Below are 15,000 nucleotides of genomic sequence, written 5' to 3'. Positions count from 1 at the left end.
TGGATAGATTGCATTCTGGTATACTGTCTTGATAGTTTACATTGTAAATACCTTTCACTTCATTGTTCTGCAAAATTACCAGAAAGAGTTAGTTATCAGTCTCAAAAAAATAATTCAACCTTGAAGATTGTATGATATTTCATTTATTGCATGTAAAAAAATAAAAGAAAAAAGAGTTGAAGTATTTAGGAATTTAAAAGGTCTTGTTATTTTTACTTGTCTTTATATATTGCACTAAAGATTGAAAAATTACATTTATTTCCCATAATGATCAGTAAAGGTAACCGTGTGCCGTTAGGAATGTGGGTGCAATGTTCACTCCTCGAGAGTTCTTGTGGTATGTGGCTTAAAATGTGTAATTGATGTTGTTCACGTGATAGTTTTTAGCATAAGTTTTCATTTTGTAGGATGTTTGCATACAGATGTGTATAGGTTTATAGCATATTTCCTGCTTCTTAAATCAATGTCCTCTGTAATTATAACCACTTTTTTATGGCTTACAAAACTTTTTAGAATGGATAAATCCACTTTGTCTATGTTTAACCATGTTAGTTATTAATCTGTCATAAGGTATGTATAATATAAAGACCACCTTTTGCCTCCTGTTCAGGTGATTGGTTCAAGTGGGGAGTCCCTGTTACACTTGGTAGCACGAGACGGCATGGAAGAAGCCGGTCTGTTCCTCACGACCCAGGGTGCCAGCTGTAATGTTGTGAATGCCGATGGGGAGACTCCACTCCATGTCTCCTGCACTGTTGGTCTTCCCTCGCTCACAACTGCTTTACTACAGGTAATATAAATGTGTGTGTGTGTGTGTGTGTGTGTGTGTGTGTGTGTGTGTGTGTGTGTGTGTGTGTGTGTGTGTGTGTGTGTGTTATTTACATTGCATCAGATTAATATGATGAATTTATATTGTCTACTGTGCGATTGTTAGCTTAAGAGATACAATTTTACAAGTTTATTTCTACATAAATAAAAAAGGAGAACATTTCACAATTCCTCTCACAACTTCACAGATCGGAGCAAATCCAAATCTCCAGACGTATTCCTCTTCACCGGCTGGCACCCCAATCGACGCCAACGACCCATTTGCGGAGGACGCTGAGGAGTCTCCCCCCTCCAGCTTAACCTTCCGTGAAACCCCCTTGCACCGAGCCATCAAGAATAAGAATGAGGATGACATTAGGGCAGTTTTAGATCATAAAGGTGCGGCTTCATCCATTGTTGGTAAATCTGAAGTCGGTTGTTTGTTTTTTCTTTTTGCCTTTTTTTTTTTTTCTCCCATATTTTCACTTTCTCTGATTTTTATTTTTACACATTTGTGTATATTCTGTGCCAGATTGAGAATGAAGAATAATGGACATTGTGAATAAAAAAGTACTATCTACATAATAGCTTTGTGGTTATATTAGAGAACATGCAGAAGAAAAGGTAATGTGGTCATTATACTCTTCATTTTGACTTCGATGTATGACCTTTTTCTCCATAACTATTCCCCAGAATACTGTGAGAGCAACAAAGTGGACTCAATAGTGATGCCTGACTTGAACCTGCGCGACTCAGATGACTTGACGCCCCTTGGTGTGGCTCTGGGAACAGGCCAGATTAATGTGGCAAAACAGCTGCTTGAGGCTGGGGCTGACATCAACACGACCGACTCCCAGGGGTATGGCCTTCTCCACATGGCCATTCAAGTCAAGGAAGTACAAGTGGCCACCTTCCTCATCAATAATGGTGCTGATGTCAACCTGAGGTGTGTTTTCTTCATTATAGTTCTCTTGTGATTATTGTAGGGCTAAGAGTTGTAGATTCTGTGTTTAAGATTAGTGGTATATTTGTTGTTTATAAAAAGGGATGAGTCATCCTTTCTTATGATTATGTTTCTTTCTCTTTCAAGACAGGAATTTTACTTCCATGTATAAAGATATATGCATGATAGATTTGTAAAGTTGCCTTGATGTTTCTCACCAGGACTCGTGATGGAGAGTCTCCACTGCAGCTCTGCATCAGCGAGAGCCTCAGCGCTGTAGTCGGACTTCTGTGTGGTAAAGGAGCAGACCACAATTCGCACCCCAACTCCCCTGAACCTCCACTGTGGCAGGCTCTGGACTCAAAGCAAGAGGACATTGCCTCCACACTAGTACAGTATGTTCATGGTTGTTTAACCCATGCTGTAAAAATTTGGCTGAGGGCTGGGTGATGGGAATGTCCTGGCGTGAAAAACATTTGGCTAGGAGCGAGGGTGATGGGAATGTGCTATCATGAAAACATTTTGCTGAGGGCTGGGTGACAAGGGTGACTCATCATGAGCGCACAAAGCTCTGTGAGGAAGATTAGACTCTTGCACTAGTAAACAAGAGTGGACGTTGCAGGTTGTATTACAGTGAATGATACGGAAATATAAAAAATGTGATAATGCAGTGTAACTTATTATCGCTATTGCACAGAGATAATATGGAGTTTGTTCAAAGGAAACAGTCTGTTTCCATCTTGATATTGCATGACAAATGACAAATATAGGCCTTGGAGAATGGCAAAAAAGCAAAAAAGGCTTATGCAATAAAGAGAATGACTTTGCAAAGAGGAGACAAGGAATCTTGATAATACATGTGTGTGTTAGTGCTTACAAGCCACACACCTGGAAGAATCACCACTCAAGTAAACAGATTTTTGGTCCTTGAGGCACCTAGATCCAGTGGTGTAGTTTTGGGTTCATTGTGAGTTTGAGTGAGGCTTAGGACATGTACATTAGAATATTTATTTGTTGTGATTGATTACTGAGATGATTATTTAAAGGATTTAAGGATACATTTTCCTTGTAAATTCACAGAAATGTGGATGTAAAAATGTGCCCCATTGCAGGTACCATGTTGACACAGATGGCTGGGCTGAGGGTCCAGAGGGATGCCTGCAAACTCTGCTACACAAGGCTATAGGTGAGGTGTAGAAACCATAGAATTATCTGCATGTATCATTGTTTTACATTATCTTATAGAGAGTGAGTGAGTGAGTAAGTGAGTGTATGTGCCTGTGTTGTTGTTTTTTTTGTGTGTGTGTGTTTTGCAATATATATATTTTTTGTCTCTAACCAGTGCATATAAGAAATCATGATTTGGAATCACCTTTTAGATGAGAACCGAGAAGACATTGCTTGTTTCTTGGTGAGAAGCGGATGCGATGTCAACGCGGTGAGGAAGCCAGGGCCAGGCGGTGGTGGTGGTGACGCAGCGACCGATCAGATGACCCCACTGCACCTCTGTTGCTCTTGGGGGTTAGAGAATACTGTGCAGACTCTGCTCGAGCACGGTGCGAAAGTTAATGCGCGGGTAGGTTTTAAAGTTAATGCGAGGGTAGATTTTAAAGTTAATGCGAGGGTAGGTTTTAACGCATTGTTTTCCCCAGGTGACTTGGTGATAGGAGATATAAATGTGGGATGTTGAAATTTTAGTCTTTCTTTGATATTTTGTTGTGTTTATGCGAAGGCTGTGAAGTGGGTGTGATACTGTTGATTTACGTTGGAGATTTGTATTTTTTGTGTGAGATTTTTCATTTTTGTTTTCACTTCATAAATTTTCTAAGGTGAATGGTATCTCATTAATTCACTGATTTTGTTTTAAAAGAGTCATAATATTCAGTAGTCTTAGGCTTGATGAAATTACATACTTGAAAATGCTTAACACATGTATGTTTTGAATATTAATGTTTGGTTAGCAAATGATGCAGTGTTATCAGCTGGATTGATAGCTTTTCTTTATGATTATGAAATACACACCTAAAATTTCAGATTTCATAATTTCCTGTATATAATGATCTTATATTTAAGTGTATTAAGATCAACTTGAATTGATTTAATTAATGTGATTTGGATGTTATTCACACTTCATTTTTCTCTTCATACGATGAAGGACGCTGAGAATAAGACTCCTTTGCACCATGCCATTGAAAACGGTCACAATCCCATCATTTCCCTGCTGCTGTCCCATCCTGCTTTGGATCTTTCGCTGCGAGACAAATCTGGCATCACACCGTTCGCTGCTGCCATGTCAAGAAAGAACAACAAGGCTGCGCAGGCTATTCTAAGCCGTGAGCCTAAGGCTGCAGAACAGGTGAGTTTTCTGGTTTGTTTGTTTTTTTTTCTCTCTCTTTCTTCTTTCTCTTCTCTCTTCTCTCTTCTCTTCTCTTCTTTCTTTTCTTTCGTTTCTTTTTCTTTTCTTTCGTTTCTTTCGTTTCTTTCTTTTCTTTCGTTTCTTTCTTTTTTTCTCTCTCTCTTCTTTCTTTGTCTCTGATCTCTGCTCTTGTCCTTCTCTCTCTCTGTCTCTTCTCTCTCTTCTCTCTCTCGTCTCTCTTCTCTCTTCTCTCTCTCTTCTCTTCTCTCTCTCTTCTCTCTCTCTCTCTCTCTCTCTCTCTCTCTTCTCTCTCTCTCTCTCTCTCCCCTCCTCTCTCTGCTCTTCTCTCTCTCTCTCTCTCTCTCTCTCTCTCTCTCTTCTTCTCATCTCTCTCTCTCTCTCGCTCTCTCTCTCTCTCTCCTCTCTCTCTCTCTCTTTCTCTTCTCTCTCTCTTTCTCTCTCTCCGTCTCTTTCTCTTCTTCTCTCCTCTCTCTCTCTCTCTCTCTCTTCTCTCTCTCTCTCTTCTCTCTCTCTCTTCTCTCTCTTCTCTCTCTCTCTCTCTCTCTCTCTCTTCTCTCTCTCTCTCTTCTCTCTCTCTCTCTTCTCTCTCTCTCTCTCTCTCCCCTGTATGTTTGTTTGTTAGTTTGCTTATTTGTTTGTTTTTAGTGGGGGCATGGGTTACATTACTAGTAGTAGATGATTGATCTTTTCTCTAGTTGATAAATTTATTGTTCGCACATCTGTAAATGTACCAGAACACATTTAATTTATTTTAAATCATAATAAAAACAGTTGAAAATAAAGAAAACTTGTAAATGATTGCAAAGATTATATGGAGGGGCATGTAGTATGTATTGTCATGAAATATATGATATCTTGAAAGTGTATTATGGTTACCCAAGGCTGACATAGGTATCCGGGAAATTTCTGCCATTCTAGATCAGTAGATTGTCCTCTACGCTTTGAGTAATATAAATTGTTAATTTGCAGTACGATCACAAGGGCCACAATTTCTTGCACGTAGCCATTCAGAAGAAGGACATGGAAAGTGTACTCTTCCTCCTGAGTATTCACGTTGACATGCACACCAGGACACAAGACCAGTTGTCTCTCACACCCCTGCATCTGGCTACACTCTCAGGGTCTGTAGTATTTCCTTAGTGTGTTTGATATTTGTGTCGTTGTGAAGGATGTAAGTTCATTTGGGAAATTTGATGAATTCTGAAAAAAAGTGTAAAGGATCTGTTGCTTTGGAATACTTCCAGGAGAGGTGGAGAGTTATTGAAAGTACATACAGGTGTGGTTTGTAATCCAATTCCAGGTCAGAGATGATTGTTAGAAATCTTTTACTGGCTGGAGGGGGAGCAATCAATGAGTTAACACCACAGAAGCAGACAGTTCTTCACCTGGCTGCGGCAAATGACCATCCCCATCTTGTCTCCATCTTCTTAGAGAATGGAGTCCGTTTTGATGCAGTAGATGACAATCACAACAATGCCCTCCATGTGGCAGTCAAGGTAAATAATTGTTAATATTCACTCATAATGTCTTACAGTGAAAAGGTAAAAATGGAGATTTCACTTGATTTCCTGATAATATATATTTTTAAAAATTTACAGGAAGGCCATCTGTCTGTTGTGAGAGTGCTGTTAACTGAATCAAGAATCAACGCAGAGGCAGTGAACCTCCGCGGTCAGAACCCCCTCCATGTCCTTGCCAATTACCCGAAAGACAATGCAGCAGCCATAGCGGAAATGTTCTTGGAGACTATGCCAGACTATGATCTCAATAGGGTAGATGTAGAGGGAAACTCCGGTGAGTATCAAGAAATGTTTGTTTGAATTTGTTCTTGTACATTTGTTTATCAGTTTGTTTATTATTATTATTTTTATTGTGTGTAATGGGTTCAAGCATCTTTTTGGGTTAGGATTAGCTTTCCCTTTTTATCAAATTGTGTTTTCCCACTTCTCTTGTTCTTAATGGATTTTTGATTGTGAAGGTAGTCCTAAATATGAATAATTTTATTTATGATGGTAGATGTTGATAGTGATACTTGCTAATGATATAAACTGTGCATTTTTTTGTGTAAACATGTAAATTTTTCCCTGTTGTTGAGAAAGTTGAAATCCTCATAAAAATAATCCTTTAGACTTTCTATACGAATAAGGCTTTTTAGCCTTATTCGTATAGAAAGTCTAAAGGATTATGAGGATGAAAAAAGTGAGGAAGAAATTTTCAAAAGGATGACTGGAAGATATCATATTAATGAAAGAAATAGGTTTACATGCAAGGAAAAAAATTGTTTGTTACAGTAAATCCTTGAGGCATTTTAAAGATTATGCAGTTAATTGGAAAGTTACTGCATGTATTTAGGTTATATTGTTTGGTGGTTTGGCCCCACTTCCATTTTACAAATCAAGTCAAATTGTGAGGGGGTATATGTAATTTTTCATTGTTAATCTTTTATCTGTGTTCGTATTGTATCCCTTAATCTAAATTTTGCTTATTGGGTGAACTCTTTACTTGTCAGTCTTTTTTACAGATTTATGAATTCACTAACACTTTTCCAGGTATGAATTATTTTTTGATTCATTATTTTTTACAGCTCTTTTACTGGCTTACATGCGAGGTGCAGGTCAGCTGTGCCGAGTATTAGTACGGTCCGGAGCATGCCTGGGCTCGACAAATAAGCATGGTGTAAACATATTCAATTATCAGGTATTTATGGTTGTGTTTTTATTGTACTTTTCGTTTCCCTAGTGTGGGTAGTGATTATTTTATTTTGTACTTTATATACGCAATGTCGTTTTTATATTTCTCGAAGGGTTAATGACCAGCTTTAGTAGTTATGTATTTTGATGTACTTTCTCTCTCCAGTAGTTAGGATTCTGACATTTTATTGAATATTTTTACTTTTATGTGTGCTGTGAGTGTGTGTCCTTTTAGTGCTACTCAATTTATACATGTTGGATGATCCCCTGAAGCAGCTTTTCACATGTAAAGGAACTGCTACAGCAACATAATCTATAAAATGCTTTGCTTACAAATTGGTGAATAGGAAATTTTCAAGGGGCAGATATTGGAGGAGTACAGCAGATTGGAGTGCAAGAAGGGTTTTCTTAATGAAGTGATACTACTCTCATGCTCAGTTTTAACATATGTTAATGAGTTGAGCTTTCCTTAGCAATAGTCCTAAATATGTGTCTAACAAAACAAAAAAAAAAAAAAAAAAAAAGTAAGTAAGTAATAGTATGATGAATCAATATGAAAAGGACATACCTTTATGTGCATTCATTTACTTACTTTTCTAAAGGTGCATTCATTTACTTACTTTTCTTGCAAATTGCAGGTGCCAACCAAAGCACTGCTGTTTAGACTCCTGGATGTGCTATCAGCCGAGCCTCCATGGAGCGAAGGAGAACTCTGCATGGAGTGCGGGACCAAGTTTGGCCTGGCCACGAGGAAGCACCATTGCCGACATTGCGGTCGACTCCTTTGCAGCAAATGCTCGGATAAGGATGTGCCCATCCTCAAATTTTCGCTGAACAAGCCTGTTCGAGTATGTCAGACCTGTTTTGATGTACTTACTCTAGGACCAGCAGCTATTTCGTAGTAGATGTTTTAGGATAAGTGAAGAAGTCAAGTCCATTCATAGCGAGAATATTTTCTTTTTCTTTTTCTATACATTTGATAACCAGTTTATTACAGTTAACCCTAAGACTTATAATGATGGTGCCACTATGTGATTTAAGTGACAGAAGTGTATCATGTGATCAAGCTAAACTTTTCACTTCAAGTCCATGCTGTACTTCCTACTTAGGCAAATACTCACTGCCAATTATACGTTTGAGGAAATCTTTACTTGGGAATCATATGATTTTCTTGCAAACACATCTGGATGAAATTGGAAGAGAGGCTGCTCTTTATAGAAGAGTTGCTCAAAATTTTGAACATGATTAATACTTTTTGAAGGGTATTAAAGGGTATGTTGAAATGTATAGGTGTTTGGTCAGCGCATCCAAAAATATTTTGCTTGGAGGAAAGTGAGTGAAATAGTTCCCAGGTGAAGGGAAGCTATGATCTTGGTTAGAAGATATGATAAAGTTTTGTAAACCTTTTTAAGATGGAAAGAACTTCACTTGCAAAAGGGGGGAAATTTTGTTGGTCAAATTGTAAGTTTCCTGTGATTTTTTCCCCCCCATGCTAGAGGAGGTTTTAGTTCCTGTACAGTGATTTTATGTAATATTTCTTTGTTGAAGAGAAACAATGGAGCTAATGAGTATTTAAAGAAAAAATCTCATTTCATTGTTTTTTATTTATTTTTATTATTATTATTTTAGATATACTCAGTTATGCTCACAAATATGGCATATAGAAGCATAATGGCAAACTTGCCACTCCCACAGAAAGCATTGTTTCACTCAAAGTACTGTTTCTGGTATTTGTGGATAAGTCCGCAGTGTAAAATCACATGAGCTGTGCTCCTGTGTTGTTGCACCACAACAGTAAACTTGCCTTTGGCCTGCTGGCTAGTCCCAGAGTGGGGTATATCCTGGCCAGTGAGCAAATTTAACAACTATTGAGTGTCTCTCCCTCACACCCTCTCAGATCATCAACCACTGTTGTTAAAATCACCAAGCGTTGCATTACATGAGCAAACTGTGCTGTTTAATGACACTTGTGCCATTTAAATAAAATGATTCTTCTGAATTCTGTTATACCAGTTTCATAAATGTGATTGTGTAATGCACCCTTATTACCACTGTCATCCACATCCACAGTTATTTTCAACAATGCATTAGTTGTTGAAACTGGTGAATGTTTAGTGAAGTGCAGTTTTTATGGAGAGGAAACTTTAAGAGTTTGCCCTTGTGGTTTTATATGCTTCAGAAAATGTGTACAGGTTTGTCCATTGTGTATTTTCATACTCAGGTACACAGGCTACTGGAAGGAGAAACAGACACAAGTGTTACTGACTCAGATACATCACACGGACACTGACTAAATACACTGATAAATTTAGCTCACTGAAGTCAGTTTTAGATTCTTTTCAATATAATTTCAGTTTAAAGAAACAAACATGCTCAACTGTTTTTATAGACCTTGTGTGTACCTTAGCGTTTGGAAATAATTATTTAACTTAACAGAGTTGGAAGGAATAAAGTGGGAAGGAAACCATAATGATATTGTAAAATTCCATAGCCAGAAAATGGCTATTCTGTGAGGCCAATGTTAGACTAGTACCAAAAACTAGTAGGTAAGGTATATTGTATATGTTCACATATATATATATTCTGTATATATGTCTAGGCTTTTTATGGTTGGCAAGGTGGAAGGTCTATTTCATATTCAAAATATTCAAAACAGAAAAGAATATCTTTTGTTTTGATGAGAATATAATAAGGAATAGACAAGACGGGAAAAGATATATAGTTTGCTATGGCCAGGGATAAACAGAGGCAGAAAGTTCCATAAGAACATATAAAACTCATCAATGAAGAGCAAATGCTCACTAACCTACTACTTGCAAGTGCCGACAGCAAAATCACATTAGACATAATACACCACTGCCATGCAGCACATCACACAGATACAACACAACACACAACAGCAAACACACACACACACACACACTCCACTCACATCACACACATCACACACACTCACTCACTCATCACTCACACTCACACGCACACTGCACACGCACACGCACACTCACACCACACATGCACACACTCACCTCACACACACTCACTCACACACACACACACACACACACACACACACACACACACACACACACACACACACACACACACACACACACACACACACACACACACAAAAGGTGGCAAATGAAGAATTACTACATTTGTTGTAGATATTATAAAAGGTGTTTTTGTTAGGGATGACATTTTTATTTTGTTTAATTATATTTTCCATTATTACAGTATATATTCTTTGCAGGAGCAGTATATTTTTCTCTTTTGATAAGGGTAAAAGAGTAATAAATTTTTTTTAATTATATGATTTACAGCGGGAAGATAATTATTATTATTATTTTTTTTTATGATTATGATTAAGATTACGATTTTTTTTTTTAATGTTAATAGAAATTAGCATGTAAAATGTTATTACTGTTATATTACTGCATAGATTAAAAATCAGTACCAAATAATGAATTACACTGAGAAATGGAACGCTCATAGAATTCACTAATACTATACCACTGTACCGAGACTGGAAAAAAAGAAAAGAATATTTATAAAAGATATGGAAAACACACGTACTGTCCTCGTAGTTATAATGTGTCCATTTTTTATGAAGTATTATGGCAATATGTGTATATAATTGTGGATGAATGGCAGTCATAAAGGAAGAGAGGTTTAGCACTATAATCCTCTTGAGTTGGTTGTGATAACCCGGTTTTCTTAGTTTAAAAAGTTGAAATTGTTTTGTAAAAAAGAACAATTGCATAATTGTTGTATGTTTAGAGATGTATTTATAGCATAATCCTGATTTAATTATGACACTATTGCATGAGCTTCTGTGTGTGTATTGTAACTTTTCTTCTAAGGAAAGGCAAACAATTGGTACTTTTAATTTAAAAGCTGTAGATAGAATTAAAGTTTATAAGCTTGAATTGGGCAGTATTGAGAATTAATTTTTGGATTAAAAAGAAACATTTCTTTTTTTTCCATAGCAAGTTAGTGCATGATTTTATTTAATTTGTTGAACTGTGAAAGAAACCCTTATTTGAATGAAAGAGATTATTATTATTGTTAATATTATTATTAATATTATTATTATTATTATTATTATTATTATTATTATTATTATTATTATTATTATTATTATAGATATGCATGGATGGTAAAACATTGTCACAGATTATGATGTAAGTTTTATAGAAAATGTTATATTCAAAATCAAATTAATGTTTGTTTTTATGTTGCATAGAATTGAAATCACAAATAACAAGTACACTTTTAGTGACCATAAGTATATTGTCTGATTTTTATGGTATTTAAAATTGTGATTGAGGAAAGAAAGCAGGTATATATGGTAATAGTAATATATATATATATATATATATATATAATATATATTATATATATATATTATATTATAATATATATATATTATATATATATTATAGTACACTATATACATATACTCTATACATATATACATATATATTATATATTATATAATATACACATACACATACACATACACATATACATATACATATACATATACATAATAACTATAATACATATAACATATACATATACAATATATATATATAATATATTAATATAATTATAAATATAATAATATATAATATATTATAATATATATATATATTATTTTATATATATGTATATATATTGTATCTATATATATATAACTATATATATATATATATCAATTATATATATATTATATTATATATATATTACTATATCATATATATATTATAATATATATGTGTGGGTGTGTTGTACTATATATACATATACATATACAGCTACATATAATATATATATATACCCATGTGTATATATACATATAACATACAGCTACTATATATATATATATATATATATATAATATATATATATATATATATATATATATATATATATATATATATATATATATATATATATATAGTGAGTGAGTGAGTGTGTGTGTTTGTGTGTGTGCGTGCGTGCGCAAGCACGCATGCATGCTATTACACCGGTGGGGTTAAGTTGGTAATTTTCCAGCCTTCACTGAATGTGTTGTTATATAGGTTGTAGTATGCCATAAGCAGATACACAAATCCATGAATTTTGTTATATTAGTTCCTTAAGATTCTAAAATTTATAGATTTATTAATATGTTCACGACCTTTATCTGTCGGGGCATGAGCATGTGCATGTGTGTTTGTTTAGAGATATGTAAGTAAACTCCATTATCTGACAGGGTTGCATTCCATAGAAGATAGTTGAATCACAAAATGGTTGATAAATAGTCTAATTTTCCTCACAAGCTTAATAGTTGGGGTAAGGGAAAGGAGGATTAGGTATCTGCCGACTACCTAGGCTTCTGGAAGAAAGAATTTTCATTGTCTCTGTCTGTCTCTGTCTCTATCTCTCTTCTCTCTCTCTCTTTCTCTCTCTCTTCTTTCTCTCTCTCTCTTTCTCTCTCTCTCTCTCTCTCTCTCTCTCTCTTCTCTCTCTCTCTCTCTCTCTCTCTCTCTCTCTCTCTCTCTCTCTCTCTCTCTCTCTCTCTCTCTCTCTCTCTCTCTCTCTCCTTCTCTATGTAAATAAATGAAAATAAGCAATACCATTAATTTATTATCAAACTCATGTCAGATAATGTGTGGTTAATGAGGATTATCTGATTATCTGTGTAATACGTGATATTGGTTGTTATGGTCTGACGTTAGTAAATGAATTTTGGACTTTTCTTAAAATTTTCATTACTATATTATATGTAGAAGGATGGAATAATTGTATGACTATTTATCTGTTCACTGTTGGTATTGCAGATATGGCACAAGAGTTCCTTCTTCTTCTTTTCTGTTTTCTTTTCCTTCTTTTTTCTTTTCTTTTAGTTGATAGTGTTCACATGTGACATAGCGACAGATAACTCGGAAGCAAAAGGCCACATCTCTTATCTTTATGTTCAAAATATTTCTTCATAATTACAAACATTATGAATTTTTTCCCCATGCTCCCTTGTCTCATTCTCTGGGTTCTTCTCCTCCTACTTCACCCTTTCTATTCATATTACCTACTGATTGCATCATCCTTTACCCTGTGTTCCTCATGTAATGTTCCTCTTTCAGTCCTACACATTCTGTTGTCTTATCTCTGCTTGGTTGCAGCCCATACCTCTGCTTTTCCTCACTTGTCCTCACTTCCCTGCACCCTCCCTCCCCCTCCCATCACGTTGGACATACTCCTTGAATCCCTCACTCTTTTCTTTTACAATTTGTTCTCCTTCCTCAGATGCATAAATACTGTCCGTTTCCCCGTCTTTACTCACTTCACAATCATTCTATCCTATAGCTCTGTATGACCTTTGATATCTAACACATTTGGATTTAGTCATTAACTTGTTTTTATCCTTTTTTTGATACAGTATTTTACTATAATGCTGTATGACCTTTGATGTCTAGCACATTGATTTGTGTTAACCATTAATCCTTAATATTAAGGTGACTTTGTTGAGAGGATTTTCTTATAAAATACATAGGGATGAAATGGCTTCACTATCCGAGACTTCAGCACTGACGTCGTTGAAATTAATAGTTTCTGCTTTGGTAACTGAATATCAAAAGATTCTTAGGTTATGAATATTTTATCTTGTAGAATTAAATATGTTATAAAATCTGAGTTTTAATTTTAATATATAGGTGTAAATGCATTCCTGCATAGATTCTCTCCCTCCCTTCCTCACTTCCTCTTCCTGTCACTGTTATTGTCATTACCATTACATTAATATTACCATCATCAGGTGGAATTGCCATCAGTGACAAATTACAACTACAACATTACACTGCTGTACGTTGTAATGGTGTAATATACAGTAGTTTAAGAGGACAACATATCAACAACTTGTGGTATGAGGAAAAGAATATATTAGACTGAAAAAAAGTTATATGACATATATATGACGTTATATGATCTATATTTTGCGTATGTGTGAGTGAAAAGTATCATGATCTTCTGTAAAAAAAAAATAATAATAAAAATGTATGCAAGGGTGAAAAGCACTTAAGGATACTTTTGTGTGCATTTGGATACATATGTAAGTTATGAATTCGTAAGTAATGTGTTGTTATTGTTTATTGAAATTTTGACTACTTTAGATGTAGTTCATGCTATTCAAAGCTTTCCATAGCTGTTATTGTAACCTTGTCATAGATACTTTTGTAACTAAAGAAATTTTCCATTTTTGTAAAACATTATGGAAACTTTATAAAACATTATATTGCATTGTTACTTAGTATATTATTACTTACCTTTTTTCCCAGACTCAAGAGTAGAAATTAGTTGTAATGGTGATGGTTTCTTCAAATTGCAAAAATCTTTTGAATACAAAAAGTGGAAGAATTGTAAATTTGAGTTGACAAAAACAGATGGCAGAACCAAACAAATTTTTAAAAGCTGGAATGAGAGTTAAAAGGACTGAGAACCACAACAGAGAGAAACATATGAGATTCATGTTTTCAAAGAGTGTGGCAAGAAGTAAACACACACTCACACATACACATGAACACGCACACGCATACACACATGCACATGCACACACACACACACACACACACACACACACACACACACACACACACACACACACACACACACACACACACACACACACACACACACACACACACACACACACACACACACACACACACACACACACACACACACACACATGAATATTGTATTTTTTAACCTCATTTTATTTTTTATTTGTTTTTTTATTCATTTATTTATATTTATTTATTCATTTTTTCAGTATATATTCACCATATTGTGATTTCATCTATTAACAAACAGATATTACTAACGTGTCCCTGGCTGGCGTTTATCACAGGCCAAGGCAGTAAAATGAAAATAAATAGATAAATAGATAAATAAATCAACAATAGAATTAAATATAAGAATTAATTGAAAGGGTATAAAACACTCCAACCCATTCTTTTATCAAGTACTGTATTTTGTGCCAAGGTCCTATGTATTGTTACGTAGACCTTGCATTGTGCCTCCCCATTGCAAGACTGTGAGGTTCTGGTTGATTATAAGAATTGTGCTGTTAGAATATCAGATTTCAGAAGTCAAAATGAGTATGGAAGGAACGGCATGGGAGTTTTCCGAAACCACAC

General features: G+C 35.2%; 2 protein-coding genes across 3 annotated transcripts in view; one reads left to right on the top strand and one right to left on the bottom strand.

Annotated features, from left to right (window-relative positions):
• The window catches only part of LOC119578694 (rabankyrin-5-like), a 95,611-nt gene extending 86,150 nt beyond the window's left edge, over nt 1–9,461 (top strand). For both annotated transcript variants that reach the window (XM_037926269.1, XM_037926270.1), the window contains 12 exons: nt 611–790; nt 1,017–1,206; nt 1,501–1,753; nt 1,972–2,145; nt 2,863–2,936; nt 3,130–3,326; nt 3,906–4,106; nt 5,097–5,248; nt 5,428–5,623; nt 5,726–5,921; nt 6,712–6,824; nt 7,456–9,461. In XM_037926269.1, coding sequence (XP_037782197.1) covers nt 611–790; nt 1,017–1,206; nt 1,501–1,753; nt 1,972–2,145; nt 2,863–2,936; nt 3,130–3,326; nt 3,906–4,106; nt 5,097–5,248; nt 5,428–5,623; nt 5,726–5,921; nt 6,712–6,824; nt 7,456–7,719 — 2,190 coding nt within the window. In that variant the 3' untranslated portion in view covers nt 7,720–9,461. The remainder of the gene's footprint in view (nt 1–610; nt 791–1,016; nt 1,207–1,500; nt 1,754–1,971; nt 2,146–2,862; nt 2,937–3,129; nt 3,327–3,905; nt 4,107–5,096; nt 5,249–5,427; nt 5,624–5,725; nt 5,922–6,711; nt 6,825–7,455) is intronic.
• Nucleotides 9,462–14,813: 5,352 nt separating this feature from the next.
• LOC119578693 overlaps nt 14,814–15,000 on the bottom strand; it is a 16,396-nt gene continuing 16,209 nt past the window's right edge. Inside the window, exon 11 of the mRNA XM_037926267.1 lies at nt 14,814–15,000. This exon is cut by the window's right edge and continues 1,459 nt beyond it. The gene's annotated coding sequence lies outside the window, so the exon portion shown is untranslated.

Source organism: Penaeus monodon, chromosome 11 (genome assembly GCF_015228065.2).
Source record: "Penaeus monodon isolate SGIC_2016 chromosome 11, NSTDA_Pmon_1, whole genome shotgun sequence".
Classification (NCBI taxonomy): Eukaryota; Metazoa; Arthropoda; class Malacostraca; order Decapoda; family Penaeidae; genus Penaeus; species Penaeus monodon.
Note: the sequence above shows the minus strand (reverse complement) of the source record. Positions and strands in the feature narration are given on the sequence as shown.